A 17555-nucleotide genomic window follows, 5' to 3' on the forward strand; every position below is an offset into this window, starting at 1 on the left:
CGCCAACGTGTGCATCAGGCACAACGAATACCATACACCTGCAAGGGAAACAGAAATCCGGACAAGCAAGCATAATGATAAAGAATGCGTGTAGAAACGCGAATCAGAGAGAGGATAAATGTCGTGTCCCGCAAATAAAGCGGAACACGAGAGCGGGTATCGACCAGAGCCTTCACGTTGCCTTGCATACTAGCACACTCGTTAGAGATAACAAAACACTGCAATCGGAATTGCGTTATTGAATTATAAGCTAAACCGAAAATGGATAACAGAATAGAAAGTGAAAACATAACAAAAGCAAACAAGAAGAAACATGGGATAGTATTCAAAAGCAAATCAAATATGTACACTAAAACTACGAAAGCAAAAGCAAGTGTTTATATGCACAACGGTATATCGAAACGGCGAAACCGGGTAAAAATAGTGAAAACTAAACGCGTCAGAATTAAGCCAAAATTTTATTGCAAGGTTAAAACGTGTTAAAGAAGTCAAATATGCAATCAGAATTTACAAAATCGGCCCGGAAGCGCGACCTTCAAGACGGGGCAGAAGCAAAAATGGTAAAAAAAGTCGGCCAAAACCGAAAATAAACTGTACAAACAGCTCCGAAAATATTGTTACGTATGAAAAACATTATTCACATGATCAAAAACGATAAGCGGTTCAAAAGATATGGCAAAATGGAATGAAGCCGACACGACGCGCACACAAAACACAAACCGAGCAAACTGAGTATATTATGTGAAACAGAAAGTTCCAGCTGCTCAAATGTCAATTATTATCATATAGAAACAATATTTATCACTTAGAAACAACAAGCAACCAATACCAACTAATTTCATGTCAAAAGTGCAACAAAAGGACCAATTTTCATGAGTTAAAAGGATGGAAACATAGTGCAATGGAGCCATGGAAAATTCTGCATAATAGTGATAATAAAACAGTCCTAAAGCTCACCACAAATCACACACAAACTCAAGAGAAAACCTCACAACAATTAGCACAAAGTTACATATGTTTACAAGTGAAATTATGACACAAAACATGGTTTCAAGTAGCAATTAGAATGCCAAATTTGCTGCATTATTATGATGAAAAACCAGTCCAAAAAAAATACACTCATATCACTAAAAAACTCAATGCAAAGCTTCATGAAAATTGGCAAAAGATAACATATACTTGCAAGTGAAATTTGGTGCACCAAACAAGCTCTCCCATAGTAAACAACAAGTAGTCCTCAACATTAATCCACATATTTTTTGAAACATTTTCATATGATAAGCTCAAGTATTAGCACAAAACAAACATTAGACAATCATGAAACAAGTCCCAACCACACTAGTTTTATCACATTTTTAGCAAATGTCAAAACCAAATTATGGCCCAAGAGAATCAACCAATACCACACTTATGCAACATTATCAACAACTTGATTTACTAACAAACAAACACCAAGCCTTGCCAAGCATTCTCCCTCAACAAAAATCAACTCGAGTACCCAAAAAAAAACACATGAACATAGTGCAAATAAATTTTCAGCATTGCTATTTTTGACAACATGAATCTCATTTACATTATTGAACCAACAAACATCAATAAATCCACAGAAAATTTCCAGCATTACTTATTCTCCTTAATCCACAATTTTCAATCAAAAGTCATACTAAACATATCAATTTTCAGCATTGTTTATACATTGCAATGGTACTAACAACACATAAAAACAACATTGGATCGTCACCAAATGTCAACGATTAGTAACAACTTCAGTATCATTCAAGAAACTCAACATTAAACACTTAAACCAATTCTCACACACATTCAAACAAACATATAGTGAACAATCTTTCCAAAGCTATTCCTCTTCAACAGTTAACAAGACCAATTCAAACCATTATTCGACAAATCACATAAACATAGCGTGATTAATTTTCCATCATCCATTCAGTTTTAGTTTTCAACTCAAATCAACATAGACATCATCAAAACTCTAAAAATTGTTCAACTCAAGAACTCCACAACTAAACTCAAGGATTCAAGAACGAGGACTTACCGAATTAGCAAGCACACGGAATGCGAAGATAGAAGTGAATGCAACGCTGGAATCACGACGAGGAGAGGAGGAGGCCGGTGCTTGAATCGCGCGAGGACGGAGGGCGGTTCAGCCGCGACTTACAGCGGCGGATCGGTGACCGGCCGGAACTACTAGTGGCGGAGGGAGAGGGCACTGATGAAAAACAGATATCTGAAGAGAATTCGCTGAGTTCCTTTGGTTGATTTTTTGATTTGGTGTTTATGTGTTATTGAATTTGTTCATAGTGTTCTTCATGACATTCAAAGGAAATTGGCGTTTGATTCAAGAGGAAATGAAGAGAGAATTGAGTTTTTGTTTCTGAGATTTTTGGTGAAAGTGCCATTATGAGAGAAAAAGAGGGAAAAAAGTATATATAGTTTAAATGGTGAAACGTCAAAAATGCCCCCGACGTATCTCTTTTTTGCTCGTTTTCGAGGAAACGTGAATCGGTGCGAAATTCGGAAATAAAACGAACATCAATGTGAATCGATTAATCGGTGCCAATGTATAATAATTATTTTTGTAATTAAAAAATATATGTGATATTATTATAAAAAATTCTAATTTGTTGTTCGTTCCGATTAAATCGATTAATCGCTATGGTCAACAATAATTTTAATTAAAATGTTATTTAATTAAATAAAATTGGTTTCTATTATTTGGTTAAATGGTTGCAATTATTTTATTAGTTGTGATGATTAACCGTCTTTCCTTCGTTTCAATTTGTTATTCTTTTTAATCGAATCAATCGATTACGAGGGGTAACAATGCATATAAAAATTCTATAAAATTATTAAAATATACCTTAATTCATTATTAGTGATAGTCGAATCAATCGATTAAAATTGGTAATGGTGCAAATTATTAATCTTTTAACTATGGTAATTGAATCAATCAATTATTGCGGTTAATAGTACAAATTAAATCAGGGTTGTACGCCCACTCTTAAAACACTTCCCAAACTTTTCAAAATTTCCAGTATCAAATTACACATTATCATAGGCTATTTCAAAAGCCTTTGAGGCAAATTCCCAACCCTATCAAATTTCTAATTCTAAGGGCGTCAACCCTTTCCCGAACTACGTAGACTCTGATCCTCCCTAAGGAGGTACGTAGGCACTTGGCAACAAGGCGAGTCCCCCTCCTCCAAATCTTAATCATGTTCAATAATTAATCTTTTAACCCTAATAACTGTCTGTTACCCCTTTTTTATGCTTTTGCCCTAACCCTAATCTTTGCAATGTTAACCTTTAGGAAAGGGTTTTGGGTGCCTAACACCTTCCCTTAACCCGAATATAGTATCTTACCTTGAATCTCGTAACCATTAAAGGTTTCCTATTCGCCTTAGTAGAATAGGTGGCGACTCTCTAAGTATAATTTTTAGGCAGGTTGCTAAGTATAATAAAATGAACATCACTGTGAAGATGACCAAATTTGTGACTCGTAGCCACGAGAATCGTCTCAATTCGACAAACGGTGAGGAAATTATGCGCGTTTGAATGACGAGAAAAATCGGTTCATCTGGTGCGACTGTGCAGAATTTTGCGAGTACCGTTCAGAGAACGTGATAAAACTCAAACTTCGGCTCGAAATCTGACTTAGCACATGTGACGAAGAATCGAAGATAACGAAATTTCCGAGAAAATGCCGCCGGAATGGACTCCATACGACAAAAATCGAAGAAGTTATGAATTTTCAAACTCGGCGCGACATACCCGAAAACACACTTTTCACCGAAAGATTACAATGTTCTTCAAAATTCTGGGAGTTTTCAGTGCCTAATTGGTCTTCGGTCCGAACATATGAAATCTCGGTAATGGTGACACGGAGCTCCAGTTAAATTTTCGAGGGAATCGGACGAGCGGATTGTGAGATATGAATTTTTTAGTGTCCGAAAACCTTCGGTTCAGCACCATTTTCCACTGTAAAAACTTAGGTGATTTGCGAATTTGAGGACCTTCTACAAGCGAAATGAAGTAGACCTCGAGACAAAACTTTTGACATAGGTCTGGCTTCAAGACGGTGATTCAACCAAGGGATATGAATTTTTGAATATCCACAAGACAGTGGAACGGCGAACCCGAGGTTTCGGAAACAATTAATTCTCACCACTTTCCTTGATGAATTAGCTTTTGACTTGAACACAGAAGATGTAGAGAACAACAAAATAGTCTTGGCAACGCGGGAATCAATCTCATAGTACCTTCCAGACGAGACTTGCAAATTCTTGTATTTCCACTATATAAACCAAATTTCACGCCATATTTTCTTGAAACCACAAAAACTCTTTATTATTTTTCTTCCATTTTCGAATGACGAAATAAACGTCTTTGATAACTTATAGCACAAATAAAGAGGGTAAATTTTGGGGTGCAACATATGGTAAACTTGATATCCATCTATGTCAATCCATGTTATACTTGTTTCCTTTGTGTCTTGTGATATGTGATACTTGCTGGAGCTTTAATATATGTCGCATCATGCATAAATGTTCATCTTTAAACAAAATTTGGAAAAATGACTAGCTTAGGTCGACCTTCTCTTTCTATGGGTCGACTCATACCAAGAAATTTTTTCCAAAATTGAAGCTCACGCGTCGACGCATGACCTGCATAGGTCGACACATCGCATGCAGATTTCCAATTTTTTTAAATAAGTGGCTATCACTCTTCTTGTTTCACTCTCTTGCGCCGACACCTCTCCAAAAACCCTAAGAACCAAAATCTTCATCTCTCTCAAAAATCAACTCCAACCTCCATCAATGTCTTCACAAAGGACAACAAAAAGAAGATTAATGAAGGAAAGTAGCTCTAATCTGCGTAACAAACCTGTAAATGCTCTCTCGTTGCTCTCTGATGAATTAGTAGAATAATATGTCTCAGATTTTAGTAAAAGGAAAGTTGTGAAACAATTCTTGCTCTATAGTGGAACCCTAGGAAGATTACACCTACAAGAAATAATGGATTTGTTAAACTTTCAGAAATTGGATATTTTCTTAGAGTTAAGTCATGACTATAATTAGGAATTAGTCAAAATGTTCTACAATAGTATGCAAGATGAGTTTGAGGGTAGCACTTTTCGGTACAAAATGGGCAATAGTGTGTATGCTGGAACTGATAATATTTGGAAGGAAGTCGGATTATTTCCTCCAAGTCCGGTAGCTGTGAAAATAAGTAACACAAATCAGGTTGCTGAGTATGATTACAAAGTGGCCTTAAACTCTATGTTACAACGACCATATCCGGATAATGTGGTCAATAGCAACTTGTTTCCAAAGAACGTTACCACCGGGGTTTCGAAACTTGTTGATTGTATCCTTCAATGGATTGTGTCACACATTATTCGCCCTAAGAGAGGTGGATACTCTCGTGTTGATCAATCTGAAGTGCACTTGGTTTGGGTAATTAAAAACAGAATTAGAGTGAATTGGCCTCACTACTTTTCTAAAAGAATGTTTGATTTGAAGGAATAGAGTAGAGGAACCGCATTGAGCTATGCATCCTTTATTCAATTTGTGCTTAACAAAGCTAACATCGCTGTTCCAAATCTTCCTCTGCTGAAAATCCCTATCGACCAAGAATTTACCCAGAAAACTATGAATATGATGGGTTATTTTTGGAACAAGGATTTAAATGAGTATCAAGTTGTGGTTAGGTGCAACAATGCTGAAAATCAAAGGGAAATAGTGATGAAGAAAATTAACTGAATGATGGAGAAAGGGAAAATGCTGAGTCCATGGATGAAGATGAAAATGCTGCTCTGGGTGGAGACAACTCCCACATTGTAAACTTGCTTGAAGCCAAGTGTTTGACAAATTCGCTCACATTGTGTTGAAAGTTGGTGACAATTTGCTCACCAAGTGTTTGACAAATTACCAAACACAAACCATTTCCACTATTTCTAACAAACGGTTAATTGTGAGTAATAACGACTATTGTGTTGTGTGATTAATTGATAATTTCGTCAATAGCTAAATTCAACTTCATTGCTTTTTCATTGGTTTACGTATATCCGGCTTCCAATAACTAAGGTCGTTCTAGACGATATTTTTCATTTTGGGGCACTTAAGTTTTTAAATTTCAAATTGTCATATTTGAAAACAGGGGATCTATTCACCATCCCTTTAGATCCACCTTATCGTCTAACGGGATAAGTTGTCGTGCCTTAAGAAGGAAGGAGTGATGGGATTCAGAAACTTCAAAGCGTTTAATATGGCTATGGTGGCTAAACAAGGATGGTACATGTTGTCTAATCCACTCTCCTGGGTGGCCAGAATTTCAAAGAAAGGTATTTTCCTAGATCATCTTTTTTAGAAGCTAATCTTGGTAGTAACCCGAGTTTTGTATGGAGGAGCTTATGGAAGTCAAGGATAGTTCTAACTCTTGGTTGTAGGTGGGAGAAGTGGGAGAAGATTGTATGATTTGGAAGGAAGTACAAAGTTGAGAGTACAATGTGAGGTCTTGGTATAGATTGTGGAGAAGTGTTCGAAATAATTGGTCGGTGTGTAGTTCAGGGGGGGAGGATTGGGGTAGCTTATGGAGGATTAAAGCGCCTCCGAGGGCGAGACATTTGTTATGGAGAATTTGTAGGGGCTGCCTGCTGACGCGTTCTAGACTTCGAAGTCACCACGTCCAATGTCCGTCTATTTGTCAGGTGTGTAGTAATATTGAGGAAAATGATTGGGATGTGTTTTTCGGGTGTTCTTCTTTGATCCAATGTTGGGGGCAGCAGGTTTGGTGTCTATTGTTGAGCCTCGAGTTCAATCCTTCAATAGTGTGAAGGATCTTATCTTTTATATTTGTAGTAAGGAAGATATGAGGGCAACGGGGTGAGTTGCGGTTATGCTTTATGTGCTTTGGAATAATAGAAATAATGTGATTTGGAATAATGAACGGGAAGAGGGTACAAAATTGGGAGTGCAAGCTTATTTTAATTGGTGTGATTGGCATTCAGCTCAAGAAGTTTCTAACGGAGATAGAGATATAGCCCATCAAGCTGGTTGGACAACCCCAAGTGAAATGGGAGGGTGAAGTGTAACGTGGATGCAAGATTTCATAAGCAGTTGGGAACTTCGAATAGGGGTTGGTGTATCCGAGATTCTCTTGGTAGATTCATCGTTGTAGGTGTGGATTGGGACTTTGGTTTTCTCTCCGTCATTGAAGCAAAAGCTCTAGCCTTAAAAGAGACTATTCTTGCTGCTATAGCTTTGCACCTCAATAATGTGATTTTCGAAAGTGACTCTCAACGGGTGGTCCAAGCTATTCAAACCAATCATTCCGGTAGCTCTGAATTTAGTTTCATTATTGCGTTTATTAAGAATTTGTTAGTTAATTTTCCCAACTTTGAGGTTAAGTTTGTAAAGCGCCAAGTGAATTCGGTTGCTCATACTCTTGCTAAGGTGGCCAATTCTTGGTCAAGGCGTAGTGTGTTTAATATTATTCCTCCTTGTATTGAACAACAATTGCTTTTGGAAATGAATTAAGTTTATTTCGGTCACAAAAAAAATAATAACAGATATTAAATTAGATAAACAATAAAAAATATAATAGTTAGAAATTAGCAAATTCAAAATCAAATAAAAATTAAAAATTAAAAATTATTAATTATAATAATATTATTATAGTAGTTTTTAAATGAATACTTTTGCTTTATGATATTTAATGATTTTTACATTTAAAAAAAATTATAAAATATTTTTTTAACATAAGAATTTTTATCCCGTGCCTTGCATGGGTAGACAGACTAGTATAATTCATTTGTAACTAAGATATATTAAATATGAGAGCATATCAAGTGAGAGCATTTTATAATGAGAGATGAGAGGAACAAATATCAACCATTGGATTCATTAAGAGAGAGAATGTTAATACATTAATGTGGCTATTAATTTCTCTCTCTTGATGAATTCAATGGTTGATATTTGTTCTTCTCATCTCTCATTATAAAATGCTCTCATTTGATATGCTCCCTATTAAATATTACATCATCCTTTTCATCTTATAAGTTGACGTGAATATATATATATATATATATATATATATATATATATATATATATATATATATATATATATATATATATATATGTATGTATATATATATATATATATATGTATATATATATATATATATATATATATATATATATATATATATATATATATATATATATATATATATATATATATATATATATATATATATATATATATATATATATATATATATATATATATATATATATGGATAAAAATAAGTTTTTGTTATATTAGTAAGGATATAAACGAAATAAAAAATTATAAAGATAAAAACTACTTTAAATAGCTTAAAAAAAAAAGACAAAAGCTAATAAAAGTTAACAAATAGAGCTAAAAGTTAAAAGTTTTTTTTTATGTTACCAAACCAACTTTCAATATAATTTTTTTTTTAAAATTCAATAAATAAATTACTTTTTAAATTCATTAAATAAACAGTATATTTAGTTTATGTATATTGATTCTTTAATGAATTTAGAAATAATTTTTTTAATAATAAAGATTAGAAGGATTATAAGTTTATTTCCAAAGTTGTTTATTACGTTTAAGAAGTTAGACTTTTATAAAGAAAAAAACTTTTAAGAAGTTAACATATTTCTCAAAAGTAACTTAAAGGTTAACTATTTTTTAAAAAAAAATTAAAAAATTCCTTAAATTTATAGAGAAAAAGACAAAATTAGCGTGTTGAAAGTTACAATTGAGAATAAACCCAAAAAAAAAAAAGTTACAAATCAGAATATTATAAATAAGAAATAAAATATATTAGTAATCATGTATATTGATTCTGTGAATTAAATGCAGCATATTGTGAGTACTCAAACACATTATAAATAGGATGTTTTGGTTTAACATAAAATATCAGTTCTTTCTCTATAAGGATAATTTCACTCCCATATTATTTTTTTTTCTATTCATCTCTTGAAAAGAATTGGTTCAAAAACATGAGTATCGTCGTCCTTCTGCTTTGTGTCATCATACTGACAGGTTTGTAACAACGAATGTCTACTAATTCATTTACACATATTATGTTAAACTTTGTTAAAGATATAATTCTTTTGCAACGTATTCATGCTTTGCTTTCTTATTATATATATGACACACTATTTTCGTTTCTTGAATTTGAATATCATTGGTTTCAATTTTCAATGGTAGTTACAGAGATCGAATTGCCTTCTTACTAAATTCATCGTTAATTATTATTGGATCAATAATGATATTTATTTGATCAATTTTAAACGCATGGATTTGAGTGTACTTTTCAATTGAACCATATTCAATAATTGGAAATTTTCAATTAATGTTTTGTTTATTATTTAGTTTAAAAAACTTATCAATTATTGATACGTTAATGATACAAGAGGCTATATTCGATTTTTTTTCATGCAAAATCAGCTTCGATTCTTTTCACAACTCTTGTTCTTTAAAAAAAATTATTTTGCATAATCATATATATGACTTTGTAAGAAAAAAACGGTTCTATAGACCGTGACCTCGTATATCATTACATTATCAATGAAAATTTTTAATATTTTTAATTAAAAAACTTTTGCAACAATAATCATAATTGTGACGAGAATAGAAAATTTGATTTATATTATTTTCAATGTATTATTCTTCTATTTATCATTAATGCCGTATTTAATGACACAATTATTTTTTCTGATAGTCAAATATATATTTTCATTCAAATATATTTATTTAATCTATTCCAGTAACCAATTCAAGTTATTCTTCCTTATTATATTATTAAATCGTCATTATTGCACCTTTTTTTTATTAAATCTATTCCACTAACTATTACACTATGTAGAGATGAAATTTTTTTTTATTGTAATATACAAATTTGGTTTTTTTAATACTACTGTAGTTGATTAGAAAATTGAAGACTAATGCTAATGAAATTGTTTATTGAATAAACATTCTAAGCTTTTAAAATCAACCATAAATTCCTAAATTATTTTTTGATTTCATAAAAATAAATTAAACAGCTATATGTTACAATAATTTAAAGACTTATTTAATGATTTAAATAGTTTAGGGACTAAATTATGAATGAGTGAACATGGAAAACTAATCTATGGTGTTACTTGATACAACAGGGTTTGAAGCTGAAGCATTGTCCTATGATTACAGCTCTAGCGTTGAAGTAAGTTCTCTCTAGCATACTTTATTTTCGAAGGTAAAACATTAAATTTCAATCTAATCTATGGTTTTACTTGTTTTGATTTTCAGTGTTTAGCACATCCAGAGAAGCCGTTATACAATGGAGGAATCATTCAAAATCCACAACTCAATGATGGATTACAAGGTTGGACAACATTTGGTGAAGCAAAAATTGAACATCGCGAATCATTGGGCAACAAATTCGTGGTAGCCCATAGCAGAAAACAACCATATGATAGTGTCTCCCAAAAGATTTTTCTAAGAAAGGGATTGCATTATACTTTATCCGGTAATCTTCTTGTTGATACTTGATACCAATTTCAGTCTATAATTTTGTTTGATTTTTTAATCAATAATTGAATTACACCATATGATGTAGCTTGGATTCGAACAACTGAGGAAAATGTTGCGGTAACAGCAGTGGTGAAAACAAGTAAAGCATATAAATTTGGTGGTGCCATTTATGCTCATTCTAATTGTTGGTCCATGCTTAAGGGTGGACTCATAGCGGATACAACAGAAGAAGCTCAACTCTATTTTGAGGTATTTTTTAAGTGCTTTTAATTTAATCAAATTGTAAACTAGCTAGAAATATTTCATTTAATGATAATGGTGAATTTTGTAGAGCAATAATACTTCCGTGGAAATTTGGATCGACAACATTTCCTTGCAACCATTTACAAAAAAGCAATGGATGTCTCATCAACGTCAAAGTATTGAAAAGGTAAACATGATTGAATTTGAAGTTCATAAATAAAAATAATAACTTGCATAACAAGTTTGATTATGTCTTGGCAGGCTCGCAAGAGGAAAGTGGCGTTCCAAGCTGTTGACGAACAAGGAAACCCTTTATCAAATGCAAGTATATCTGTTACCTTAAATAGAGGAGGTTTTCCATTTGGATGTTCTATGAACAAAAACATCCTCAACAATAAAGGATATCAAGATTGGTTTACATCTAGGTTCACAGTTACCACATTTGAAAACGAAATGAAGTGGTACACAAATGAATATGAACAAGGCAAGGATAACTACTACGAAGCCGATGGAATGCTACAATTTGCAAAAAATCACAACATTCATGTTCGAGGCCACAATATAATTTGGGACGATCCTCAATACCAACCTAAATTTGTTTATTCACTTCCACAAAACCAGCTTTACCCTGCCGTTAATAAGAGGGTAAATTCTATTGTTCAAAGATACAAGGGTCAAGTTATTGGTTGGGATGTTGTGAATGAAAATCTTCATTTCTCATACTTTGAAAATAAACTTGGGAATGACTTCACTCCCAAGGTATTTACACAAGTTCACGACATCGATCCAAAAACCACATTGTTCTTAAATGAATACAATACTATTGAGGATAGTAGAGATGGTGCCTCGACTCCACCGAAATATATCCAGAAGATAAAAGAGATTCAAAACTATAACAAGAACATACCTCTTGGAATTGGGCTCGAGGCTCATTTCCCTAACGGTTCGCCTAATTTGCCTTACATGAGAGCTTCCATTGATGCTCTTGCTGCCACTGGTTTGCCAATATGGATAACTGAAATAGATGTTGAAAAACAAAATAATCAAGCAGGGTACTATGAGCAAGTTCTTAGAGAGGCACATTCTCATCCAAAGGTTAACGGTATTGTAACATGGACAGGGTGGAATCCACAAGGTTGTTACAAGATGTGTTTGGTTGATAACAATTTCAAGAACTTGCCTGGTGGTGATGTCGTGGATAAACTTCTTAGAGAATGGGGGAACAGAAAACTAACATTGACAACAGACCAAAATGGATTATTTGAAACCTCTCTTTTTCATGGTGACTATGAGTTGGAAATTACTCATCCTACAAAGAAGAATTATAGTTTAACTCATAAAGTACAAGTTCATTCGAATGATGAGTCCAAGGCAACAAGACAGCTTATACAACTTTCTATTTAGTTTTTATTTGCTTAAGTATATTATTGTTATATTATTGTTAATTTAGCTAGCATTTAAATTCAAAAATATGTACAACGCTTAAGATTAATAAAAAGCACACCATGTTTATGGTTTATACAACTTTACACCATCGTCTAAATATTCGGCATATTCAATCATCATCCATCTTCACACAACACTGATTGTATTGACCCTTTTAATTTTGTCCTCTAGTAGTTTTGAGAAATTATTCTTAAACTAATTTTGAATGAAAATATTGGAAATCAAAAAGAAATTAAACATTCCAAATGTTTTAACTATTTTTCTATTAAACTAGTAAAGGATCCGTGCGTTCCCACGGATCACAAAAAATCGATATAAATAATAAATAAATTTATAACGATGTATATATTTATATATATATATATATATATATATATATATATATATATATATATATATATATATATATATATATATATATATATATATATATATATATATATATATATATATATATATATATATATATATATATATATATATAGGATATGATACGATACGATACGCAAATTAAAAGGAAAAAAATAATTGAAATTATAATTTTCCACTTTGGATCCTCTCCTTCTCTCTCCATCCTCTCTATCTCTCTCTTAATTTCATTCTCTCTCTTGATTATATTTTGTTTTTTAATGATGAGTGAGAGTAAGATTAAGAGAGAGATAGAGAGGATGGAGAGGGAAAGAGAGAAAAATGAAGGAGAGGATCCAAGTCCATAATTTTCATATAATTATTAATTTAATCTAGTGAAAAATATAATTTTTAGTATAAAAAATAAATGAAATAATTAAGTAATCATCTAGCCGTGCGTTCGCACGCATCATACAATATCGTTACAAATCTACCAATATATGTGATTATATCTATTTGATTTGGTAACAACTACCAAACTTTTTTGTCCAAATTTTATTCATTGTTACTCATACCCCTACTTATTATAAACATTTGAAATTTTTTTCACTTATTTTAAATAAAAATTTCAATATATCTAATAGATTTATTTTTTCAAAAATATCAGTTATAGGTTAATATATACATATAAAAATAAAGAAAATAATTAAGTAGTCATCTATCAGTAGTAAATAAATATAATATAGTGATGGTTAGAAATGTAAATAAAATATATGCAGATTAAATAGCTTACCCGTCGAAAAATGTATATTTTAGTAGAAAAATAAATAAAATAATTAAGAAATAATTTACCCGTGCATTCGCACGGTTCGTACAATGTCGATATAAATAGTAAATTAATATAATATAGTGATGGTTAAAAATGTATATAAAATGAAAAAGAATAACAAATTTTTGTTTTTATAAGAAATTATGTATTCATCAATCATAATTGTCTCATGTTAAATGTAATTTTATAAGTAGTTTCAGCTCGTCGAAAAATATATGTTTTTCATAATTTTATAAATTTATCAATCATAATTGTATCATTTTTTTTAAAAAAAAAAATACAAATATAAGTAACAATTTTTTTAATATAAATGTTAAGATTTTATCATAAAAAATGATAACATTTTTGATAATTTAAATTTTTAATGTCCTTTATTATAATTTAATAGTATCTTTAATCATAATGAATATATTACATATATATTTTTTTAAAAATAAATAATAAATAATAAAAATTGTCCTTTATTATAATGTCCTTTATTATATTGTATTAAAATTATCTTTTAATTATATCAGTGTTAATAATAATGACTATAAATACAAAAGTACGTCATTTCTATATATTAAAAAAAATCTTCGTAAAAATATTCAAATATTATTGTACTAAATCAATTAATTCCTTATTTTTTTTCAAATGTTTCTTACTGATTTACTATTCTTGTATTTTATTTTATCTTATAAGTTATTTATTTACTAAATTTTGATTTTTAATTATATACAAAATGAAATAAATCTTTGAAAAATCAAAATTTTTAATATATGGATTAAAAATCCCATAGTGTAATCATTAAAGAGATTATGTCACTTAAATTTTGTAACACAAATCTTTAAATGCAAATTCTGTTTCCATGGTTAAAAAGTCTATAAAGATAATTAAATACTTTATAACTATTTAAATATTTATCTGGTGGCTACTCCTTTATAACTTTATATCTTGATGGAGGATCAAGACGATTAATGTAACACCCTATTTTTATTTTTATTAGATTTTAATTAATTAGGATTATTTGATATTTGATAATTGTTTGTGTGTTTTATTTAATTATTGTTTGAGCGATAATTATTTAATTGGGTAGTAATATGTTATTTAGCTAATTAATAAATGGTAGAGTTTTATTAGAAATTAGTTAAATGAGCTTAGTTGAGTGAGAAAGAGTATTGGGTGGGTTAAGCCCAGTGAAATAATGAGAATTAGGAGAGAACTTTGTGTCATAACCTAATTAGAAATAAAAGAGGAAAAAGTTAGAAAGAAGAGAAGAAGAACATAGAAGAGAAGGAGAAGAGGATTTGTAGATTTTTCGAAGAGGGTGGATTAAGAGTTAGAGGTAAGGGTTTGAATCCAAGTTCTTGTATAATCTATGATTGGGTAATGTATGTGTTTGTGTGAATCTCTTCATTCTTTGCAAATTCCATGAAAATGTATGAACCCTAATTTCTATGCTATTTTATATGGATTTACATGATTAAACATGATTGTGATGATATATGTTGTTCAATAATGATGAATACTCGTTATATTTGATGTTTATTGATGTTTGGAAGTGATTTGGAGTGGTGGGTGTGTGATTTTGCAGTTCTGAATGTTGCTGTGTTTTTCTATATAATCGCACATCCACTAAGCGGACCCAGCCCGCTAAGCAAAGCTTCGAAGATTGGAAGCTACTGTATAGCCCGCTTGATGGCTGCTGAGCGGACCCTGTTTTACAAAACTTTTCCAAACTTTGAAATGTCATAACTTTTGATCCGTAACTCCTTTTTAGGTGTCATTTGAAGCATATTGAAGCTTAAATAATTGTCTATATGATAAAATATAATGGATTTGCACTTTTTTGATTAATTATGATGATAATTGGGAATAACATTTAATTATATGTGTATGTTATGGATGAATTGTGCATGATCAATCTTCATGGATGCATTATGTGATATGATAACCGTGAATTATGTGATTGATTGCTAAATGCTAATTGATGTTTGATATTGGTGGAATGTCATGTTGTGTAATGTTGTGCAAAGTTGGAAAGATGTGATTGTGTATTTTAAGAGAGATCGTCTTAAATGTAAGAGCAAGGTGCAGTTGTCATGAGTTTTCATGATGTCAAATCATTGTGAATCAACTACAACTTAAGAGAAAACTTATAAATCGAGCAAATGCAACCAAGATAAGTATTTTTGGCTACAAGACACTAATAGGTCGACTCAGAGATACAACAGGTCGACCTACTGCAAGCTGCATCTGAAAAATTCTGTGTAAGGGCTGAATGCGTCGATGCATCACATGAATAGGTCGACGCATGGAACTTTGTGTTATCTCGGGTATGCGCACGCTGACGCTTAAGGTCGATGCATCCACTCTTTGAAATTCAAATGAAAAAGCAAAATGCGTTGACGCACTGAGTGACTAGGTCGACGTATATCATTTTGGGGAACCCACAGGAATGCGCACGCCGACCCTTCAGGTCGACGCAAGTGTCACACATGGCTCATTTTCAGGTGCAATACATTAAATAGGTCGACCTATGCAAAGAACAGGTCGACCTGTCGCTAATGAATTCGGTTTTCTGCTGTTTTAGTTTTGGCCTATGCATTGTATGTGGTATAAATACTTAAGTGATCATTCTCAAGCATTCTTCAACAAGAAACGTGAAAGATAGACTCAGCTTCTTCTCATCTTCAACCTTTCGCTTATTGATCGAGAATCACACATAATCATCTTTCTCGATCGAAGTAAGGAACTTGTGTTGATAAGGTTCGACGGTAGATATTTGTCTTGTTCGAGATTCGACGGTAGACATTCATCTTGTTCGAGTGAAGAGTGTTGAGGGTGTTTCTTGTATAAAACCTTAGGTTTTTTCCTTCTTCATCAAATATTTTGTTCGAAGGTTTTTGACGATCGATTCGCTTTGGTAATCAATTCAGCCGTGCATAAGGGATTGAGGGATTGAAGATCCGCTCAACAAACTTGCTACAACCGGAGGATTGAGAAAGGAACGATCGGGGTCTTTATCGTGAATATCTTAGACATTGACTTGATTCAACTTGAATCAAGGGGAGGTTCGAATTGTATTCAGTTTTACTGCATGTGTGTAGTTGGTGATTGGTACTTTCTATCCTTGTTAAACATTTTGCAATCTAATAAAACTTTCCTAATTTCATTTGAAATTAGGGGCAGACGTACTCCTGCGAGGACGATAGAGGAACTGCCTAAACAAATATTGTGTTCCTTATCGCTTTTACTTTATCGTATTTCCATTTGTTTTCGTTTATTTCCATTGTTGAACAAAAACTAAGCTTAGGTAAAATATCGATCACCAAGTGTTCGATAAAATTACTCAATCAAATTTTTGTTCAAATTTTAGTGAAAACGCTCATTGTGAGTAATATACCATATAGTGTGCAATTGATACAATCGATATATTCGTTAAAACGTAATTCATAACTTGACATTTTCATCCGTTCGGTTTAGTGCATATATCTGGTCCCCGATAACATAATCGCTCTTAGACGATTAAGTGATTCAGGGAAGTCACGTTTCAAAAGCTAAAATTTTCTTAAGTCGGAAAAAGGTGGTCTATTCACCCCCCTCTAGACCATTCCTATCGTCTAACAAGTGGTATCACGAGCTCCGGTTCATTCTAGTGCTTGATATAACTTTTTAGAAAATGGAGAACGGTCAAAAAGGGGCGTATACTAAAGCGCCTGTTTTCACTGGAGAAAACTATAGTTATTGGAAAGACTGTATGTGCATTCATATCAACTTCGTTGATAGAAAAATATGGGATGTCATCGTCAATGGTCCTATGGCTATCACCATAACCAACGATGCTGGCATCACAAGACCTAAACCTCAAGCACAATGGGATGAAAAAGATGAAAAGAATTACGGGTATGATTGGAAAGCTAGAAACATGATTATAGCTTCCTTAGGGGTCGATGAGTACTTCCGTGTGTCGCATTACCAGTCGGCTAAGGCAATGTGGGATGCATTACAAGTCGCCCATGAAGGAACTAATGATGTTAAGCTAGCTAGAATCAATACCTTAACGCAAGATTTTGATCTCTTTCATATGAAGCAAGGTGAAACCATTGCGGATATGCAAAAGACATTTTCTCACATTATCAATC

The 17555-nt window shown here is 32.1% G+C and overlaps 1 protein-coding gene across 1 annotated transcript; it reads left to right on the top strand.

The window, feature by feature from the left end:
* Positions 1-8984: 8984 nt before the first annotated feature.
* LOC131646064 (endo-1,4-beta-xylanase 5-like) lies at positions 8985-12332 on the top strand. Its single transcript, XM_058916228.1, has 6 exons — positions 8985-9092; positions 10208-10254; positions 10341-10560; positions 10651-10814; positions 10897-10995; positions 11070-12332. The coding sequence occupies exons 1-6, from the start codon at positions 9050-9052 to the stop codon at positions 12210-12212; spliced, it is 1716 nt and encodes a 571-aa protein (XP_058772211.1). The 5' UTR covers positions 8985-9049; the 3' UTR covers positions 12213-12332.
* The last annotated feature ends 5223 nt before the right edge of the window (positions 12333-17555 follow it).

This window comes from Vicia villosa, linkage group LG2, assembly GCF_029867415.1.
Source record: "Vicia villosa cultivar HV-30 ecotype Madison, WI linkage group LG2, Vvil1.0, whole genome shotgun sequence".
NCBI lineage: Eukaryota > Viridiplantae > Streptophyta > Magnoliopsida > Fabales > Fabaceae > Vicia > Vicia villosa.